This window comes from Hemiscyllium ocellatum, chromosome 31 (genome assembly GCF_020745735.1).
Source record: "Hemiscyllium ocellatum isolate sHemOce1 chromosome 31, sHemOce1.pat.X.cur, whole genome shotgun sequence".
Lineage (NCBI taxonomy): Eukaryota > Metazoa > Chordata > Chondrichthyes > Orectolobiformes > Hemiscylliidae > Hemiscyllium > Hemiscyllium ocellatum.
The window spans coordinates 39,058,968-39,076,599 of record NC_083431.1 but is presented as its reverse complement, the minus strand read 5'-3'; the positions used below and the strand labels follow the sequence as shown (position 1 = coordinate 39,076,599).

The following is a 17,632-nucleotide window of genomic DNA, read 5'->3' as shown; positions in this document are numbered from 1 at the left end:
AATATCTGAATCCTTCTGCACTTCAAACTTTTGCAATTTCTTGCTAACACTCTGCTTTTTAAAATTCATCCTGCCAAAGGATTCTGAGGAATAGGATTTATGACCATCTGGAAGAGCATGGCTTGATTAAATGCAGTGAGCATATCTTTGTGAGGGGCAGGTCATGCCTCACAAAGCTTATCGAGTTCTTTGAGAATGTGACTAGAAAAGTTGATGGGGGTTGAGCTGTAGATGTGGTGTATATGAACTTCAGCAAGGCATTTGATAAGGTTCCCCATGATAGGCTCATTCAGGTCAGGAGAAATGGGATACAGGGGAACTTAGCTGTCTGGATACAGAATTGGTTGGCCAAAAGAAGACAGCGAGTGGTAGTAGAAGGAAAATATTCTGCCTGGAAGTCTGTGGTGAGTGGTGTTCTGCAGGGCTCTGTCCTTGGGCCTCTACTGTTGGTAATTTTTATTAATGACTTGGATGAGGGGATTGAAGGATGGGTCAGCAAGTTTGCAGATGACACAAAGGGTAGAGGTGTCGTTGACAGTATAGAGGGCTGTTGTAGGCTGCAACATGACATTGACATGATGCAGAGATGGGCTGAGAGGTGGCAGATGGAGTTCAACCTGGATAAATGCGAGGTGATGCATTTTGGAAGGTCGAATTTGAAAGCTGAGTACAGGATTAAGGATAGGATTCTTGGCAGTGTAGAGGAACAGAGGGATCTTGGTGTGCAGGTACATAGATCCCTTAAAATGGCCACCCAAGTGGACAGTGTGCTTAAGAAAGCACATGGTGTTTTGGCTTTCATTAACAGGGGGATTGAGTTTAAGAGTCGTGAGATCTTGTTGCAACTCTATAAACTTTGGTTAGACCGCACTTGGAATACTGCGTCCAGTTCTGGTTGCCCTATTATAGAAAAGATGTGGATGCTTTGGAGAGGGTTCAGAGGAGGTTTACCAGGACTGGAGGGCTTTTCTTATGAAGAGAGGTTGACTAAGCTCAGACTTTTTTCATTGGAGAAAAGGGGGAGGAGAGGGGACCTTAGTGAGGTATAAAAGATAATGAGAGGCATTGATAGAGTCGATAGCCAGAGACTATTTCCCAGGGCAGAAATGACTAACAGGAGGGGTCATAGTTTTAAGCTGGTTGGAGGAAAGTATAGAGGGGATGTGAGAGGTGGGTTCTTTACACAGAGAGTTGAGAGAGCATGGAATACGTTGCCAGCAGCAGTTGTGGAAACAAGGTCATTGGGGACATTTAAGAGACTACTGGACATGCATATGGTCACAGAAATTTGAGGGTGTATACATGAGGATCAGTGGTTGGCACAACATTGTGGGCTGAAGGGCCTGTTCTGTGCTGTACTGTTCTATGTGCTAAAAGTGAAAAACTTCATTTTCTCTCATTACACTCCATCTGCCAATTTCACATCCTTGCATTCAACCTATTTCTACCCATCTACAACTTTATTGTCTTCTTCACAACATACCTGCCTGTGTATCATTTGTGAATTTAATTGCCATGCCTTCACCCCCCTCATCTATGTCATTGATGTAAATCCTAAAATCTTGAGGCTGCACTTGGACTCCACTCATCACATCCTGCCAATCAAAGACCCATATCTGCATACTTTGTTTTCTGCCAGCCAAGCTCATCTCCAAACTAATATCATAACCCTCTACAACCACAAGTTTTTATTTTCAATGACCCTTGATATGACACCTTGTTAATTGCCCTCTGGATATCCAAGACTGTTTGAATGCAGTCTCCCCATTAGTTACAAAGTATGTTATTCTTACACAGAACTCTAAACATGATTTCCCTTTGATAAAACCATGATGACACTTCCCAAATACCTTGTATTTTTCTAAGTGCGCAACTATATGCTCTTTAATGATTGATTCGAACACTGTGACATTATACTAAATGGATACGGTTTCCTGTTTTCAGCTTCCCTCCCTTCCTGGATAGAGGCGATACATTTCCTACACTCCAGTCCAATGGAACTTGCCCTGAATCAAGGAAATCTTAGAAAATTAACCCCAGACCACCTACTACCTCCTTTGCAACCTCTTTTAAGACCCTAGAGTGATGTCACATCTGGGCCTGTAAACCTGTCAACTTGCGATTTTCTAAGTTTGCTCACTACCACTTAGTCAGTGACTGTAATTTCATTAATTTCGCCTGTTTCTTCCAACTCCTTATTTACAGGTATTACAGGAATGCTTTCTTCATATCCTCTAAGTGAGGGCTGAAATAAAATTTCATGCGTTTCCTTTACCATTTTCTTATTATTTACTATTAAATCCCATTCCCATTGTCCAAAAAGCTAATACTCATTTTACTTACTCTTTTCCTTTTTAAGTAGCTGTTGAAACTCTGGCTGGCTGTTTTTGCGTTCCTACTAGCTACCTCTAATTCTAATTTCTTCCTCCTGATGAATCGTTTGGCCATTCTTTATACTTTTACCTACCACACACTTATATGCAATTGCATGCTTTAAGTTTGATGCTTTTCAAAACTTCTTTAGTTATCCACACAAGTCCTCACTTTAGATTTTTTCTTGTAGGAGGAATATAGCTATTGAAGTTTCTGAACCATGTTTGCTATGATGTTTCTATTGATCTCTTCCCCTTAGAATGCAAACCATGTCAGTTTGCTCAACTTTCATGCTTTCATAATTGCCCTATGCATGTTTAAAATATGTGTTTTCTTGAATGCTTTGTCCTATGCCACAGAACAGGCAGTTCTATAACGTGATGGCTGTGTTCTTGTGCAATCTTGCATTATAGAAAAATCACACTTTAGAAACAGCATTTAAAGTATTGGTGACATAGTGTTGTTACAGCCAACATGCTTAAAAATTCATGCTTTAGAAAAAGTATCTCCAATTCATCAAAAAACATTGTAGCAAATTCATGTTAACAAAACATGCATTATAGGAGAACCATCTGTAACTGTTACGAGCATGTAGCCCACTTCCACAAGTAACTTAGTTCCACTTCTATTCCTCATCTTCACTCAAACAGCTACTGTAGCCTAAAAACAACAAATGCTGGAGATCACAAATGGATGAGGCAGCATCCATGGAGAGAGAGCAAGTTAATGTTTTGAATCTAGATGACTCTTCATTAGAGCTGAGTGAAAGGTGGAGGGTACAGCATTTATGTTATACAGTCGGTTCTGCTATAATGCATGTTTCTTCACCATGAATTGGCTTTAACACGATTGAAGAATTTAGACTGTTGTTTGTAGAACACAAAACTTTCCTTACCTGTATTGATTATAATGCAATTCCGGCCCCATTAGTTTAACTGGCATGACTATTGTGCAACTTTCTTATAACACAAGATTGGACGATTGCATTATATCAGAACCAACTACAGTCTGGGGGTGTGTGCACATGTGGGGATAGTGGGTGTAGAGTGCTGATGGAAAAAAAGAAATTGTTAGTTCAAATAAAGTGATTGGAACGTGAGAATCTGTATCTCCAGCATGACCAGCATCTGCAGTAATTTGTTCCTCCAGCCTCTGCATCCTGATCTCCTGATGCAAGGTCACCTTTGACTGTTGCACAAACACACTCCTTGATTAAGTATTAAATCTCCAGCAAGCCTATTTTTTTCTTGAACAACATATACCCCTCAAAAGACTATAACAATTTACCACAGAATTACCAAACCTTTCTTTGGAGTACAGCAAGAACCAATTCCAATCAGCTCCTATCAATCTAACTCTGCCATGGTGTCCTTTTCTTGACTGCTCTTTTTGCTGATGCTGACTGCTTTGCTCAGGGGTTTTCTCACTTCACTTCTTCCTCTCAAATAGTTAAGGATCATATTTAGGGTCAATTCTTCACAGACCTATCAGCAGAAAGCCCCTCTGGCACACAAGGAGGCTGCCAGCTTTATGGAAGTGGTCTCCCTGCATTAGGAAAGCAAGAGGTTGAGTGCACCAGGGTATATTGTGGGTAGACTAACCTCAGCAGCCTAATCAGCCATTCAAAACGGGTTTACCAGATTGGTCTCTTGACTTCTAATCTTTTGTTCAACATGCCTTTCAAATTGCGGCACCCTTGTGGGCCCAATCTGCCTCAGCACTGGCTATCGCGGTTGTAGAGCTACCAGCCCCATGATTAAGTTGGCATCATTTGAAACTCACGGCCTTTAGTTGGGCAACAAGCCTAAAGCTGGTGAAATAGAAAGACATCTCTGGCAAAATTGTGAGGTGCTCCCTCTACTGCCATCTGCAGGCACAGAACACATATTTCATCACCAAGTCTCTCCATATTCAGGCTGCAGCATCCAGATATTTCTAAAATTTTAAATTTTCTTACCTTTGGGCAATTTGGTGGGGAGTAAGGAAATATACATTAACTTGCAAAGAGCTCAAAAACAATAAGTCATATTATAAGATCTTTTGACTGTAGCAGAAATCAACTAGGAAAAAAGTCTGCACCGAAACAGAAATTGCTGGAAAATCTCATAGATCTGGCAGCATCTGTGGAGAGAAACAAGAATTACTTTTGCAGTCGAGTGACTTTCCCTCAGAACTCTGAATAGGTCACTTGAACCTAAACATTAACTCTGATTTCTCTCCACAGATGCTGCCAGACCTGCTGAACATTGAGCAATTTCTGATTTTGTTTCTAATTTACAGCATCTACAGTTCTTTCGATTTTTACTTGGAAAACATTTGCAATGATCAGAAAGCTTTCAGATGTTGTGAAAAAAAAATCCCACTGCATCTCGCTGTATTATATAGAAAACACATGCAGTGTATGACTTTGAGCCAGGACTTCAACACTCTCACCACAGCAGTAACACTTGTTATGTTATCAAATCAAGTGTGACAAATTCCAGGTGTTTGCTGCACTTTGTGAAAAGTGGCTACAGTTTATGATTCTATGCTGATGCACTTTAATGAAACTGCTATCTCGAGAAAGAAAGAGTACTTTGTAATAAAGTTATGCAAAATTGGAAAAAATTCATTCACGTCGCATGAAAGAGTCAATATTCCAAAAGAAATTCAGAGTCTGGAAATGTCTTGACTGACAGAAATGGTTGTGGCCTATGATGTTTCCACTCAAGAAAGATGATAGACATAATCAGACAACAACTGACGAATCAAAGATGCACAAAGTGCTAAATTCAATACTTTATTTCCAGAGTTTATGACAGAACAATCTGCTCAACACCAGTGGGCTACCAACTCTTTTAGCAAAAATATCAAAATTATTGAAGACTCTGTCCGATCAACGAAGAATTAATTGACATTAGCCAGCTTTCTCAGTACCAAGTTCAGTGAAATATCTAAGCAACGTATTATAGATGCTGGAAATCTGAAATAAAGATAGAGAATGCTGGAAATACTCAAGAGGTCAGGGCACAGCCGTGAAGGAAGAAAGATATAACTGACTTGAAATGAAAGGATGAAAAAAGTGGGGCTTGGGGATAAGAGACAAGTGTTTGCGATAGGTGGAGAGATTAAATACCAGCTGGTGGTCTGAGGCCAAAGGGACTAAGGGAAATGGAAATGTAGATGAATACAGAATAATGAAAAGTTACTGCCTGAAGAGAAAAAGAGTAAACCCATCAAAACAGAAGAAAACGTTTGAGAAGAAGTTACTGCCTGAAAATGTTATACTCAATAATGCGTCCAGAGTCTGAAAGTGCCAAATCAAAAGATGCTGCTGTTTATGCTTGGACTGGAACACTGAAGGCTTAGAAGATGGGTCAGCATGAGACCAAACTGGAAAACTAAATGACAGGTGATCAAAAACCTGGGGTCTATTTTCTCAACTGAAAAGTTGTTTGAAGTTACCCAATCTGTCCTTGCTGTCACCAAAGTAGAACAGACTACATTGAAAATAGCAAATACAGCGTAAAGAAACAAAATTTTTGTTTCATCTGGAAGATGTGTTTGGATATTTTGATAGTGAGAAGGTCAAAGGACTGACATCATATCGTAATTGCATGAAAAGGCACAATATGCCTAATAAAACAAATTGGGTATTGTTTGAGAAGTGGACCAAGGTGCTGTAGAGAAAACAGTCCCTTCAGAATGCTGAAAGAGGGGAAGACATATTTGATAGTGACTTCAAGCTGGAGGCAGCAGCAAAAGTGGAGGATTACTCTTATCATGTCTGTTTTGTAAATAGCTTGCTATTTACTTTGCTACTGTCCTTTGGTCCCACAACTGAATCATTGAGACACCTCATTATGCTTCTTTTGAAAGCCTAAAAATATTAAATCTGTATATCCACTGTTACCTCTTCAAAGCAGGTGTGGGTATATTTACAACATTTAAAAGGCATCTGGATGGGTACATAAATAGGAAGAGGTGAGGGATATGGACCAAAGGGTCTATTTCCATGCTGTATAACGCTTTAAGTGCAAAAACGTTGGTCAAACATTGCCTTCAGATTTAAAATTCACTCTAACTACTCAGAGTTCCAACTTCAAGTTCATTTTTATGGCATCTTTTAAATAAGGATTTTCTTATCTTTCCCACCTGAAATGCTGATAGTCTTCCGGAATTATTCCCTTTCGTAGTGAGTTTTCATGTACACGTGAAAGTGCCTCTTCTTTGACTTTAATATGCACTGATGTAATTAATGCAGAATAGGGTTCATTTCAAGTTTGATTAGGTTATTAATACTCCCTTTCTTAAATTTCTTTTGTATTGTTTCCCTATTCTTACTTTCTTAGATTGCTTTGTATAAACCAATGCAGTGCACAAGCATAATGCTTGGACATCCTGATCTCCAAAATAATGAGAAGGCTAAAATTCATGCATTTTCAACGCATGTGTCTGCCAATATGCAAGACTATTTCAGTTACACGTCAACATTCTCTCCCAGTACAAAAGTGCATTGGGAACACAAAATCCAGGTAGATTAGGCTTTTGGACTTGCTCCAAAACATATGACATTCTATAATTACTCATGAAATAGCACATTTAGATTTTTACATCTAAGGCTAGAGATACGCTCTTATTTGAGCAGTGCCTGTAAAGAATTAAGCTTAAAAGTGCTTTTTAACTTGAAGAAAGTTTTTTTTTAAAAAAGGGTACTATTACATCAGCATTCACACTAGTGAGGTACTTCTGAAGAGTCCCCACTGTTGCTATGTAGACTAAGTCAACTACATAAGAGTCTAATCACAGGTGCCATATTCAACAGGGTGAAGAAGGAGAAAGAGGAAAGAGGGCAGGTGGTCCTCTTTGGAGCAATCTCATATTACAAACTGAATGCGTATGGCAGTCTGAATGCTGACACAGAAATAGGTATATGTAGACAAATGGATTGTGAAATGTATTGTCCCTTAACGACAAAGGCACACTCATACACACAACTGACAGAGGCGGACAGATGCACACAATGGCAGGGAAACGTATCACATCCCAATTCAAAAAAAAACATGGAAATCAAAAGATTACACGCATGCATATGCAAAAGCACATGACACAGGGGGATGGGAGAAAGCAAGAGAGGGAACAGCAGTAGAGAGCGTGCCACAGATAAGACAGCATGGGGCATGCAACAGAAAAGTGAGCCCAGCATAGTCAGTAAGGAAACATGGAGAAGACAACAGAAGAAATACTCAAAGACAGAGATGTAGTCACAGATAAACGAGGTCAACTCAGGAGAGATGGAATCACACTAGAAAAGCCAGACAATATCCAAGCCTGCCAGCCAGTGAAAACAGTTAGTCTCCAAGCAGCAACTCATTGAACATGTTTTAAAAACACTTAAGTTACAGGGCACACATAACCCTTACTTTTTTTTTGCGAAGTTTTAGATGTAATTGCTTTTATTTAAAAGTCCAAAAATGTTTTTAATACAAGCATAGCCCTCCCCAAACAACTACCACAGACATTTGGGAAAATATACAATGTCAAAATTCCACTGTTTTATTCTACATCACTTGCCTACACAACTGAGAGTGACTGGGAACGGTGATAAAACGCCAAGTGGAAAGAGGGGGAAACTCTCAAAAAGAAACAGAAAATTTTAGATCAGTGCTTTCCTTCCCCCTCACTCCAAGGAAAAGAACTGCAGATGTGAATAGGGCTTTGAAGGATTTGTTGCTCACAAATACTCAAAATAATATGTATTATTTATACAAACTACAGTAACAAAGGTGAAAACAAATTCAAGTTGCGCCACAATTTTTCTGACAACTTGAAACACAAGGATCTTAATCTGGTTAGATCTACATATCTGTATGCACTGTACAAATCTCCACACAAAAAGGAGTATTTTACAATTCTTCAGTTTAAAAATCCGATGGTGTTGCATGAGAACTATTTGGTCAGCCAGAATGGTTAGGCAGATCAAAAGGGAATCTTCCATGTCAAACATAGAATTGCTGTCAGCCAACAAGCATGAGACGTGGTAGTAAATCTTTACTAAGTCAGAGTGCTGTTACCCCACACCAATTAGTGTATAGGGCAAATTAGAATTTTTCAAGAAACTAGAGACACCCAATATATTATTCATTAACATCCATTTGGTTGGACCCTCAGCCAAATCAGGGTAGACGACCTAAGCATATAAACCAGTTACCTTTGCTCATTACATGCAGAACTGACCACAGTTCAATTTTGAAACCAAGCTGACTCTGAACTAAACATCCTGCACACGTTCATCAGGTAACTGATTCCTTCAAGACTACAGTCAATCAAACAGGTGACATAAGTTACACGATGGCTGGTGGTTCATATGAAATGCTCATTTTACTGTTTCAGATGGCAAAACATTCGAGGGCAGGATACTTCTCCTTATTATAAAGAACAGCTGTACATTTACAATACTGTTGCGATCAATGTGAGACAATTTTGCACATATTCAATCATATGGTCAAACCTAAAACCCAGCTGGATAAAACAGATGCTGGTGATGCAATGTAAGTCATCTGGCACTGGGAAACACCTTGGCCTGCAATCAGCTGAACTTCCATTAATTGTACACTCTCTCCAGCGAGGCAGTGTTATTTAGAAGGACCAAGGACCAACAATTGAGGGGTTGTCTTATTCCCTGAATTGACCACTTCCACGGTTAAGATGAACAAATCAGAAAGCTTTTGCTGAAAGCTGATACCAAGGGACACAAATTATTGAGAAAGGTCCCCTCTATGGTCATAAAATCAGAACAACAGAGCTCCTTGTCTGTGATCTTAATTTCACAACTACTTTCAACAAAACAAGGAACTTTCAGCCCTCAGGATCTCCCAACTCAACAAGAGTATTAAAAAATCTGTAAGAGGTTTAGACTTCAACATTTTTGTATTCCTATGAAAATATCCAGGTTTGGTTGAAGTTTTGTATTTGATCCAGTATGTCAAATCAGTCAACGTAAACATTTAAAGTACAAACAAGTCTGCAGTTCCAAAATAATTACTACATCCATTATTCAGAAAGCTCAGCTATTTTCGATTCACTTCCGGCGCTTACGTGGTGGGATGGAATGTTCACTTGATTCTGTGTCACTGTCATCATAATCATCGTCTACTTCTTCTTCTTCCTCCTCCTCCACCTCCTCTACCTCCTCTTCCTCCTCCTCATCCTCCTCCTCCTCCTCCTCCTCGAGTTCTACTTGCACCAGCCTTTTCCGTTTCTGGATGCTTTTTCGTGGTTTGCCCCGTTTGTAGTTATAGTTGGGAAGATGTTTTCCCAACATGTCAATGAAACATCGTTCTGTTTTCTCCACACAAGTAAGAACCTGGCTACCCTCCTGATTGTACTGTTCTGCATTGTTAAACACCAGTTTAATGTCCTCAAGAAATTCTTCAACAGTCTTGTAGGTGCCGCATAAACACTTGCTTTGCATGGTCTGCAAGTCCATAGGTTTAGAGATTATTTCAAAATAATCTTCTGCTTCATCCGTTGTCACAGGCTCTCTAGAAAAGAGGAAAAGCAATTTGTAAAACTCACATCTATACAGAAAAAAGATAACCACAAGTTATACCAACTTCATTTAGGTCCAGTTTAAATTGTATTTCAGTTTAAATCTGGAATTGATATCTCTGTTCTGCTTCCTCTTGCACTCAGCTCCAATCACATTTCTATCACTGTAATTGCTGGTTCTGGCACAATGCATCTTGGTCACCTAATTAATGACAAGTGTGTGACTGGAAAACAAATATTGCAGTTTGCTGGTTTTGAGAGTAAATGTAACAAAGTACTTCCTAAAAATTTTAAGGGAGCCAAGGGACAACCTTTCAATCCAGAGGGTGGTGCGTATGGAATGAGCTGCCACAGGAAGTGATGGAGGCTGGCATCTGGATGGGTATATGAAGAGGAAGGGTTTAGAGGGATATGGGCCAAGTGCTGGCAAATAGGACTAGGTTAGTATAGGATATCTGGTCGGCATGGATGAGTTGGACCAAAGGGTCTGCTTTTTTCATGCTATACAGCTCTATGACTCTTGCCTGAACACAATTCCACAGGCACATACAATCCTTTAGTGCTCATTCCAAGTAGCTCTTGCTTAATTACTTATGACAGCATAGTCAAGATGGATCTTATCCTGCTTGATCACTCATTGGCAAGAATTATAATCAAAAATAGGGAACATAACACCTCCTAGCACAAAGGTGCAGAGTCCAACTGTAACACCCAGCTATCATATCAATGGTTCAGCCCAAGAGTATTCTTAACCAAAACAAATAGGAGCAAACCACATGTCTCCGAAAGCTTGCTGTCATCAAGACAATCCTGGCCAATCTTCCAGTTCAAATCCACTTTTCTATCTCATCTCTCATACCCTTTCAGCACCCAACCATTTGCCCCTCATCCCTCCAACAAACAGACAAAAGGCTATCAATCCTCAATTTTATATATAATTGAACATCCATATTTCATTGGGACAAAGATTTGCCAAGATTTGCAGCCCTTTAAGTGGAAAATTCTCACGCAAGTCTTATGTAAGAACCACATTCACTTTATTTGAAATATAGACTGGAAAATGAAAGTATGGACTGCTATCTTGCGGACAATGAACCAGTTACAATGTGGAGGAAAAAGTGGAACTGTACAGTCAACTTAATTAGTTACACAAGGGCATATTTTTATTTTACAAACCTGTATGCAATATTTTTGTGACAGTAACTGAGACCAGGTACTTTTGGGATGGATAAAAAAAGAAACTGCTTAACAACAGCTTGGTTTGTCTCCAAGTAGCAGTCTGTCAGAAAATTTTGAGGAGAAACAGAAGTTGGACGGAGATCTCTAAACGCCTGTGAGCAAGCGCTCTCTCTCCCGCTTTGGCTGCTTCCCCCCATCCCCACCCCATACTTCCTTTTAGAGAAGAAAAAAATTCTAATATCAAAATAGTGGTCACAGTCTGAAATTAACTATCCTATTGATTAAACTGGTCAGATTATACATTTGTGACTGCTCATGGAATAGTGGGGCTCGAATTCCAATACACCCTTTGCAATGTGTCAATGAAATATCAGGTCAATGCTGGAACTCTTATCCTGGGACTAGTTTCTCCAATTTTAAACTCTCCAACCAAAGAAATCTCCTCTCAATATCTATCCTGTCCAGCCAACTTTTATATTTCAATGATATCATCACTCATTTGCCTTCGTAGGACATGTTAGGGAATCAAACTAACCTTTGTTGTGTCCCTTCTAACTGTTCCACTGAACTGTAACTTAACTGTACCATCGCAAAAACAGTTAAGTCTTGATGGCTCTCTGTCCATGAACTAATCCTTAGTCTAAGCCACGACATCTATACAAACTCGTATATGTAACCCTATATGTAATCTCCAGTGCAGCAGGTTGCTCTTTTCAGTTTCAAGAATCCAGAGATGTTACATTCAATGGTTTTGATAGTTACCCCATCAAAAAAAGGACATTTATCAGGAAGAATTTTCCTTTCAGAAAACTGCGGTGATTTTGCATAACCATATGAATCTTTAAGTGCCTTTTTACTACATTCCAAATAATAGATTCTAGAATTTTCCTACCAGTAGCAAGGCTGGCTAGAATTAATTTCCAACTTTCTCTCTCCCTCCTTTGTTAAATAACAGGGTTACATTTTCTACCTTGGAATCCACTTAGCCAGTTCTAAAGTTTAGTGAATGCTCGAAGATCAAAACTACTGCATTCACTAACCTTGTAGTTAACTCCTCTTTTAAACTCTAGTATGTAGGCATGATATCCTATTAATTCCCCCAGCTATTTCCTTCCTTTAAATTACTTTCTTTGGATTTCCTCACTGTCAATAGGCACTGCTGCCTTACCATCTGAAATATCATTCTTTTTAAGTCTTCTACTGTGAAAACAATATATTTTTTTTAATCCTAGTTATTATTCAAGAATATTTACAATCATCCTACAATAATCTCATTACTCCATTATAATTTCTCTTATCATTGCTCTAGGGGACCCATGGCTACTTTCATTACTCTCGTTCTATTTGACTCTTGTTTGAAATGTGAACAATCTGATTTTATGTTTCCTGCTTATTTAGTATCATTCCATTTTCTCCCATCATATCGCTTTCTTGGTCATCCTCTGATTTTTTTTTCAATTTCTTGCAACTCTTAGGCTTACTATTAATTTTTGGCAACACTATAAACATTTAACATAGTAATGTTAATTACTATTAACTATTGGACAAAAATCAGATTTAAATCAGCCCTTTCTCTAGTTGGTTCTTTGACATAGTACCCTAGAAAGCAACCATAATGGCATTGCTTCAACTTAACATCTGAATTACTATAACCAATTTTACTTAAACGCTCTATACAAAAAAGAATGGCCTCTACACGGACCCAGGCATCATTTTTTAAAGTGGCAACTTTTATTGTACTTACCTGAAGGGCCAACTATATCTTGATCTGATTAATTTGTTCAGGATTTCTTCACACTTTGCAAGCTCCAGATTTAGTCTCCGTGACCGATATTTTGTTCTTTGTTGTACCTACAGGCAAAGGAAACCAGTGATTATGAACTCAACTGCATTTCACTATTAAAAAGGAAAAAAATGTAAAATTAATTAAAATAGCTGATTTTAACATTGTATTATTCGTCAAAATGCCTCAAACAAAAACTCATTATTTATTTATAAACTTTGATAGCAAGCATTTCAATCAGATCCTGTTCGTACTCCTGCCTGTAAACTCTCTTCCAGCAGGTTGTCACAGCTAGACTACACTGACTGAAACTAATGCTTCATTTTCTCATTAGCCCAAGATTATTGAGGCCAATGATAAATTCACTTCCACTGCCTGAACCAAGATCAGTTATCTCAGGACACAATGAGAACTGCACCGTGATCACTGATTTAGCTACTCACCATTGGAACTCACTGAAAAATATGAGAGGACAGATGTTACAGATAGAGATCACAATCTTTAACATTACAGATCGTATGACAGCTCACTAAAGTTTAATTATTGGTTTTAAACTGAGTACTTTGCAATGGGTGTATTTCACACTTTTACATGACAATATTTACCCAACTATGGAATATGCTGTAAAACTCAGATTTTCAGACAATAAAGCCTTGTATTCAGAGGCCATAAATTAGGGCTGTTATACATTAGTCTGAAAATTATAAGTACACTTTATAACATGCCTGAAAGTGCAAGCATAAAAATGAGATTGTGACCATCCACATTAAAGCAAGTTGGTGGTGGTAGTGATATCACTGGATCAGTAATCCAGAATTCCTGGCAGGTGCCTGAGAAACATGGTTCAAACACCAATGTGGATGGTGAGGTTTGAATTTTTTTTTAAATCTTGAGTTAAAAGCTGGCCCAATGACAACCAACTGTCAATACCTTAACAGCACATCAGGCTGATTAATGTCCTTTAAGGAAGGGAATCAGCCATCTTTATACGATCTGATTTACAAGTGACTCCAGACTAGATAGCAATATGGTTGACTCTTAACTACCATCGGTGCAATTAGGGATGGACTGTGAATGTTGGTCTAAATAGCAGTGCCACACTCCAAGACAAATTAAAATAAAGATTCCTTTGTTGCTGGAAGCCAGGATAGAGTCACATTTTATACAAAATGTATTCAATACAGGCAAAATGAAGGAATGCGGCATGTGGAAACAGGTAAATACAGTTGAGACCTCTATTAACCTTGGATACAGGGATTATTCAAATGCTTCCTCTAGAGATCAATGGATTAATCAGAGACCATGAAAGGTGAGACTATACACAGTCTGCAGAAATAACTAACTTTTTTTGCTCCATGTACTGACTGTCATGAAATACAAATTTGCACTATTGTTCTCAGACTGCAAAGTTTCTGACAATGAAGGCAATATTGAGCTACATCTACTCTCAAGGAATCAAAACCAAAAAATAGCGAGACAAATATTCATTAATCTTCAAATGGTGCATGAAACAATGTGGGGACAATATTGATATCCTAGTAGTTGTTCACATTCACTACTATATCAACTCTACTGAAACAGATAAGTGATTCGTTTTAAGTGTGGCTTTACTATAAATCTGCAGTAGTGAATAGAGTGGGTTCTTTCTTGATTGTATGTTTTACTGAGATATGTCTCTTGATTAAACTTATGGTTTATATTTTTAAGTAATAAGTTAGCTTGTAGCAGTGTTATGTAGAGGAATAAGACAGTTCTATTTTATGGGTCTGTAATTGGAAGAAGCCAAAATAGCCCTTAGTATGTTCTACTTGCCAGATGAGAGAGTTTAGGGAGAGTTTACGTGTTATTGAGGATTATATCTTCAATAAATGCCATTCGTTGAGAATCTTATCAGATTGAATGGATCGGTTGGAGCGACAGTAAGATGCAATGAGGAATCTACAAGAGCAAAGGGGTGCGATGGATGGTAGTTACAGGAAGGGAAAAAGTCGCAGTACAGTCACATAGATGGGTTAACTCCAGGAAAGGTAAGAGAGGTAGGTAGGTGGTACATGAGTCGTCTGTGGCTGTCTTCATTTCAAACAAGTATGCTGTTTTGGAAAATGTCGGAGTGATGGGTTCTCAGGGGAACGTAGCACGAACAACAATGTTTCCGGTATCGACACGGGCTCTAATGCAATGAGGGGTACGTTGGGTTCCAAGAGATCGATTGTGTTAGGGGACTCTCTAGTCTGAGGCACAGATAGATGTTTCTGTGGCTAGTAGCAAGAAATCAGAATTGTGTGTTGCCTTCCTGGTGCCAGGATCAAGGATGTCTCAGAGAGGGTGCAGAATGTCCTCAAAGGAGAGAAGGCTCAGCAGGAGGTCATTGTACACATTGGAACCAACAACATAGGAAGGGAAAAGAATGAGATTCTGAAGGGAGAATATAGAGTTAGGCAGGAATTTAAAAAGGAGGTCCTCGAGAGTTGTAATATCTGGATTACTCCCAGTGCTATGAGCTACTGAGAGTAGGAGTAGGAGGATGGAGTAGATGAATGAATGGCTGAGGAGCTGGTGTATGAAAGAAGGATTCACATTTTTGGATCACTGGAATCCCTTCAGGGGTAGAAGTGACCTGAACAATGAGGACAGATTGCATCTGAATTGGAAGGAGATTAATATTGGCAGGGAGAATGTGCTAAAGCTGTTTGGGACGATTTAACTTAGTAAAGTTTGTGCGGGGGGGGGGGGGGGAGATAGTGAGGAAAGACATCAATCTCAGACTAGTACTGTTGAGAAAAGAAGTGAGTCAAACAGTCAGGGTAGGCAGGTACAAAGCAGAGAACAAGGTAGGACTGATAAATTAAACTGCATTTATTTCAATGCAAGAGACCTAACAGAGAAGACAGATGAACTCAGGGCGTGGTTAGGAACATGGGACTGGGATATCATAACAATTACAGAAAACATGGCTGATGGATGGACAGAATTAGCAGCTTAATGTTCCAGGATACAAATACTATTGGAAGGACAGAAAGGGAGGCAAGAGAAGAAGGCAAATGGCGTTTTTGATAAGGGATAGCATTACAGCCATACTGAGGGAGGACATTCCCAGAAATACATCCAGGTAAGTTATTTGGATGGAACTGAGAAATAATAAAGGGATGATCACCTTATTGGGATTGTATTATAGACTTCCTAATAGTCAGCTATAAATTGAGAAACAAATTTGTAAGGAGACCTCAGTTATCTGTAAGAATAATAGAGTGGTTATGGTAGAGGATTTTAACTTTCCAAACATAGACTGCCATACTGTTGAGTTTAGATGGAGTGGTACTTGTTCAGTGTGTACAAGGAAACGTTCTGATTCAGTATGTGGATGTACCTTAAAGAGAAGGTGCAAAACTTGACCTACTCTTGGGAAATAAGGCAGAGCAGGTGACTGAGGTTTCAGTGGGGGAGCACTTTGGGGCCAGCGACCATAATTCTATTAGTTTAAAATTAGTGATGGAAAAAGATAGATCTAATCTAAAAGTTGAAGTTCTAAATTGGTGAAAGGTCAATTTTGACGGAATTAGGAAAGAACTAACAAAAGCTGATTGGGGGCAGATGTTCGCAGGTAAAGGAATGGCTGGAAAATGAAAAGCCTTCAAAAATGAGATAAAGAGAGCCCAGAGACAGTATATTCTGTTAGGGTGAAAGAAAAGGCTGGTATGTGTCGGGAATGCTGGATGACTCAAGAAATTGAGGATTTGGTTAAGAAAAGAAGGAAACATATGTCAGGTATAGACAGGATAGATCGAGTGAATCCTTAGCAGAGTACAAAGGCAGTAGGAGTATACTTAAGCGAGAAATCAGGAGGGCAAAAGGGGACATGAGATAACTTTGGCAAATAGGGTTAAGGAGAATCCAAAGGGTTTTCACAAATACATTAAGGACAAAGGGTATCTAGGGAGAGAATAGGGCCCCTCAAAGATCAGCAAGGCAGCCGTTGTGTGGAGCCACAGGCAATGGGGAGATGCGAAATTAGTATGTTGCATCATTGTTTACTGTGGAAAAGGACATCGAAGATATAGACTGTAGGGAAATAGATGGTGACATCTTGAAAAATGTCGAAATTACAGAGGAGGAAGTGCTTGATGTATTGAAACGCATAAAGTGTATAAATCCCCAGGACTTGATCAGGTGTACCCTAAAACTCTGTGGGAAGCTTGGGAAGTGATTGCTGGACCCCTTGCTGAGATATTTGTATCATCGATAGTCACAGATGAGGTGTCGGAAGACAGGAGGTTGGCTAACGTGGTGCCACTATTTAGGAAAGGTGGTAAGGACAAGCCAGGGAAATATAGACCAGTGAGCCAGACGTGTTGGAGGGAATCCGGAGGGACAGGATGTACATGTATTTGGAAAGGCAAGGAATGATTAGGGATAGTTAACATGGCTTTGCTTATGGTAAATCATTTCTCTCAAACTGGATTGAGTTTTCTGAAGTAACAAAGAGGATTGATAAGAGCAGAGTGATAAATCTGATCTATATGTACTTCAATAAGGCGTTTGACAATGTTCCCCATTGGAGACTGGTTAGCGAAGTTAGATCTAATGGAATACCGGGAGAACTAGCCTTTTGGATACAGAACTAGCTCAAAGGTAGAAGACAGAGAGTGATGGTGGAGGGTTGCTTTTCAGACTGGAGGCCTGGCTCCACTACTTTATGCCCAGAACTTGAGGGCATAGGGTTAGGATGAGAGAGGAAAAATATAAAAGAGACCTAAGAGGCAACTTTTT

General features: G+C 39.2%; 1 protein-coding gene across 1 annotated transcript in view; it reads right to left on the bottom strand.

The window, feature by feature from the left end:
- Positions 1-5,163: 5,163 nt before the first annotated feature.
- The window catches only part of baz1b (bromodomain adjacent to zinc finger domain, 1B), a 97,527-nt gene continuing 85,058 nt past the window's right edge, over positions 5,164-17,632 (bottom strand). Inside the window, exons 17-18 of the mRNA XM_060847897.1 lie at positions 12,827-12,933; positions 5,164-9,896 (exon numbers count right to left, since the gene is read on the bottom strand). Coding sequence (XP_060703880.1) covers positions 9,434-9,896; positions 12,827-12,933 — 570 coding nt within the window. The 3' untranslated portion in view covers positions 5,164-9,433. The remainder of the gene's footprint in view (positions 9,897-12,826; positions 12,934-17,632) is intronic.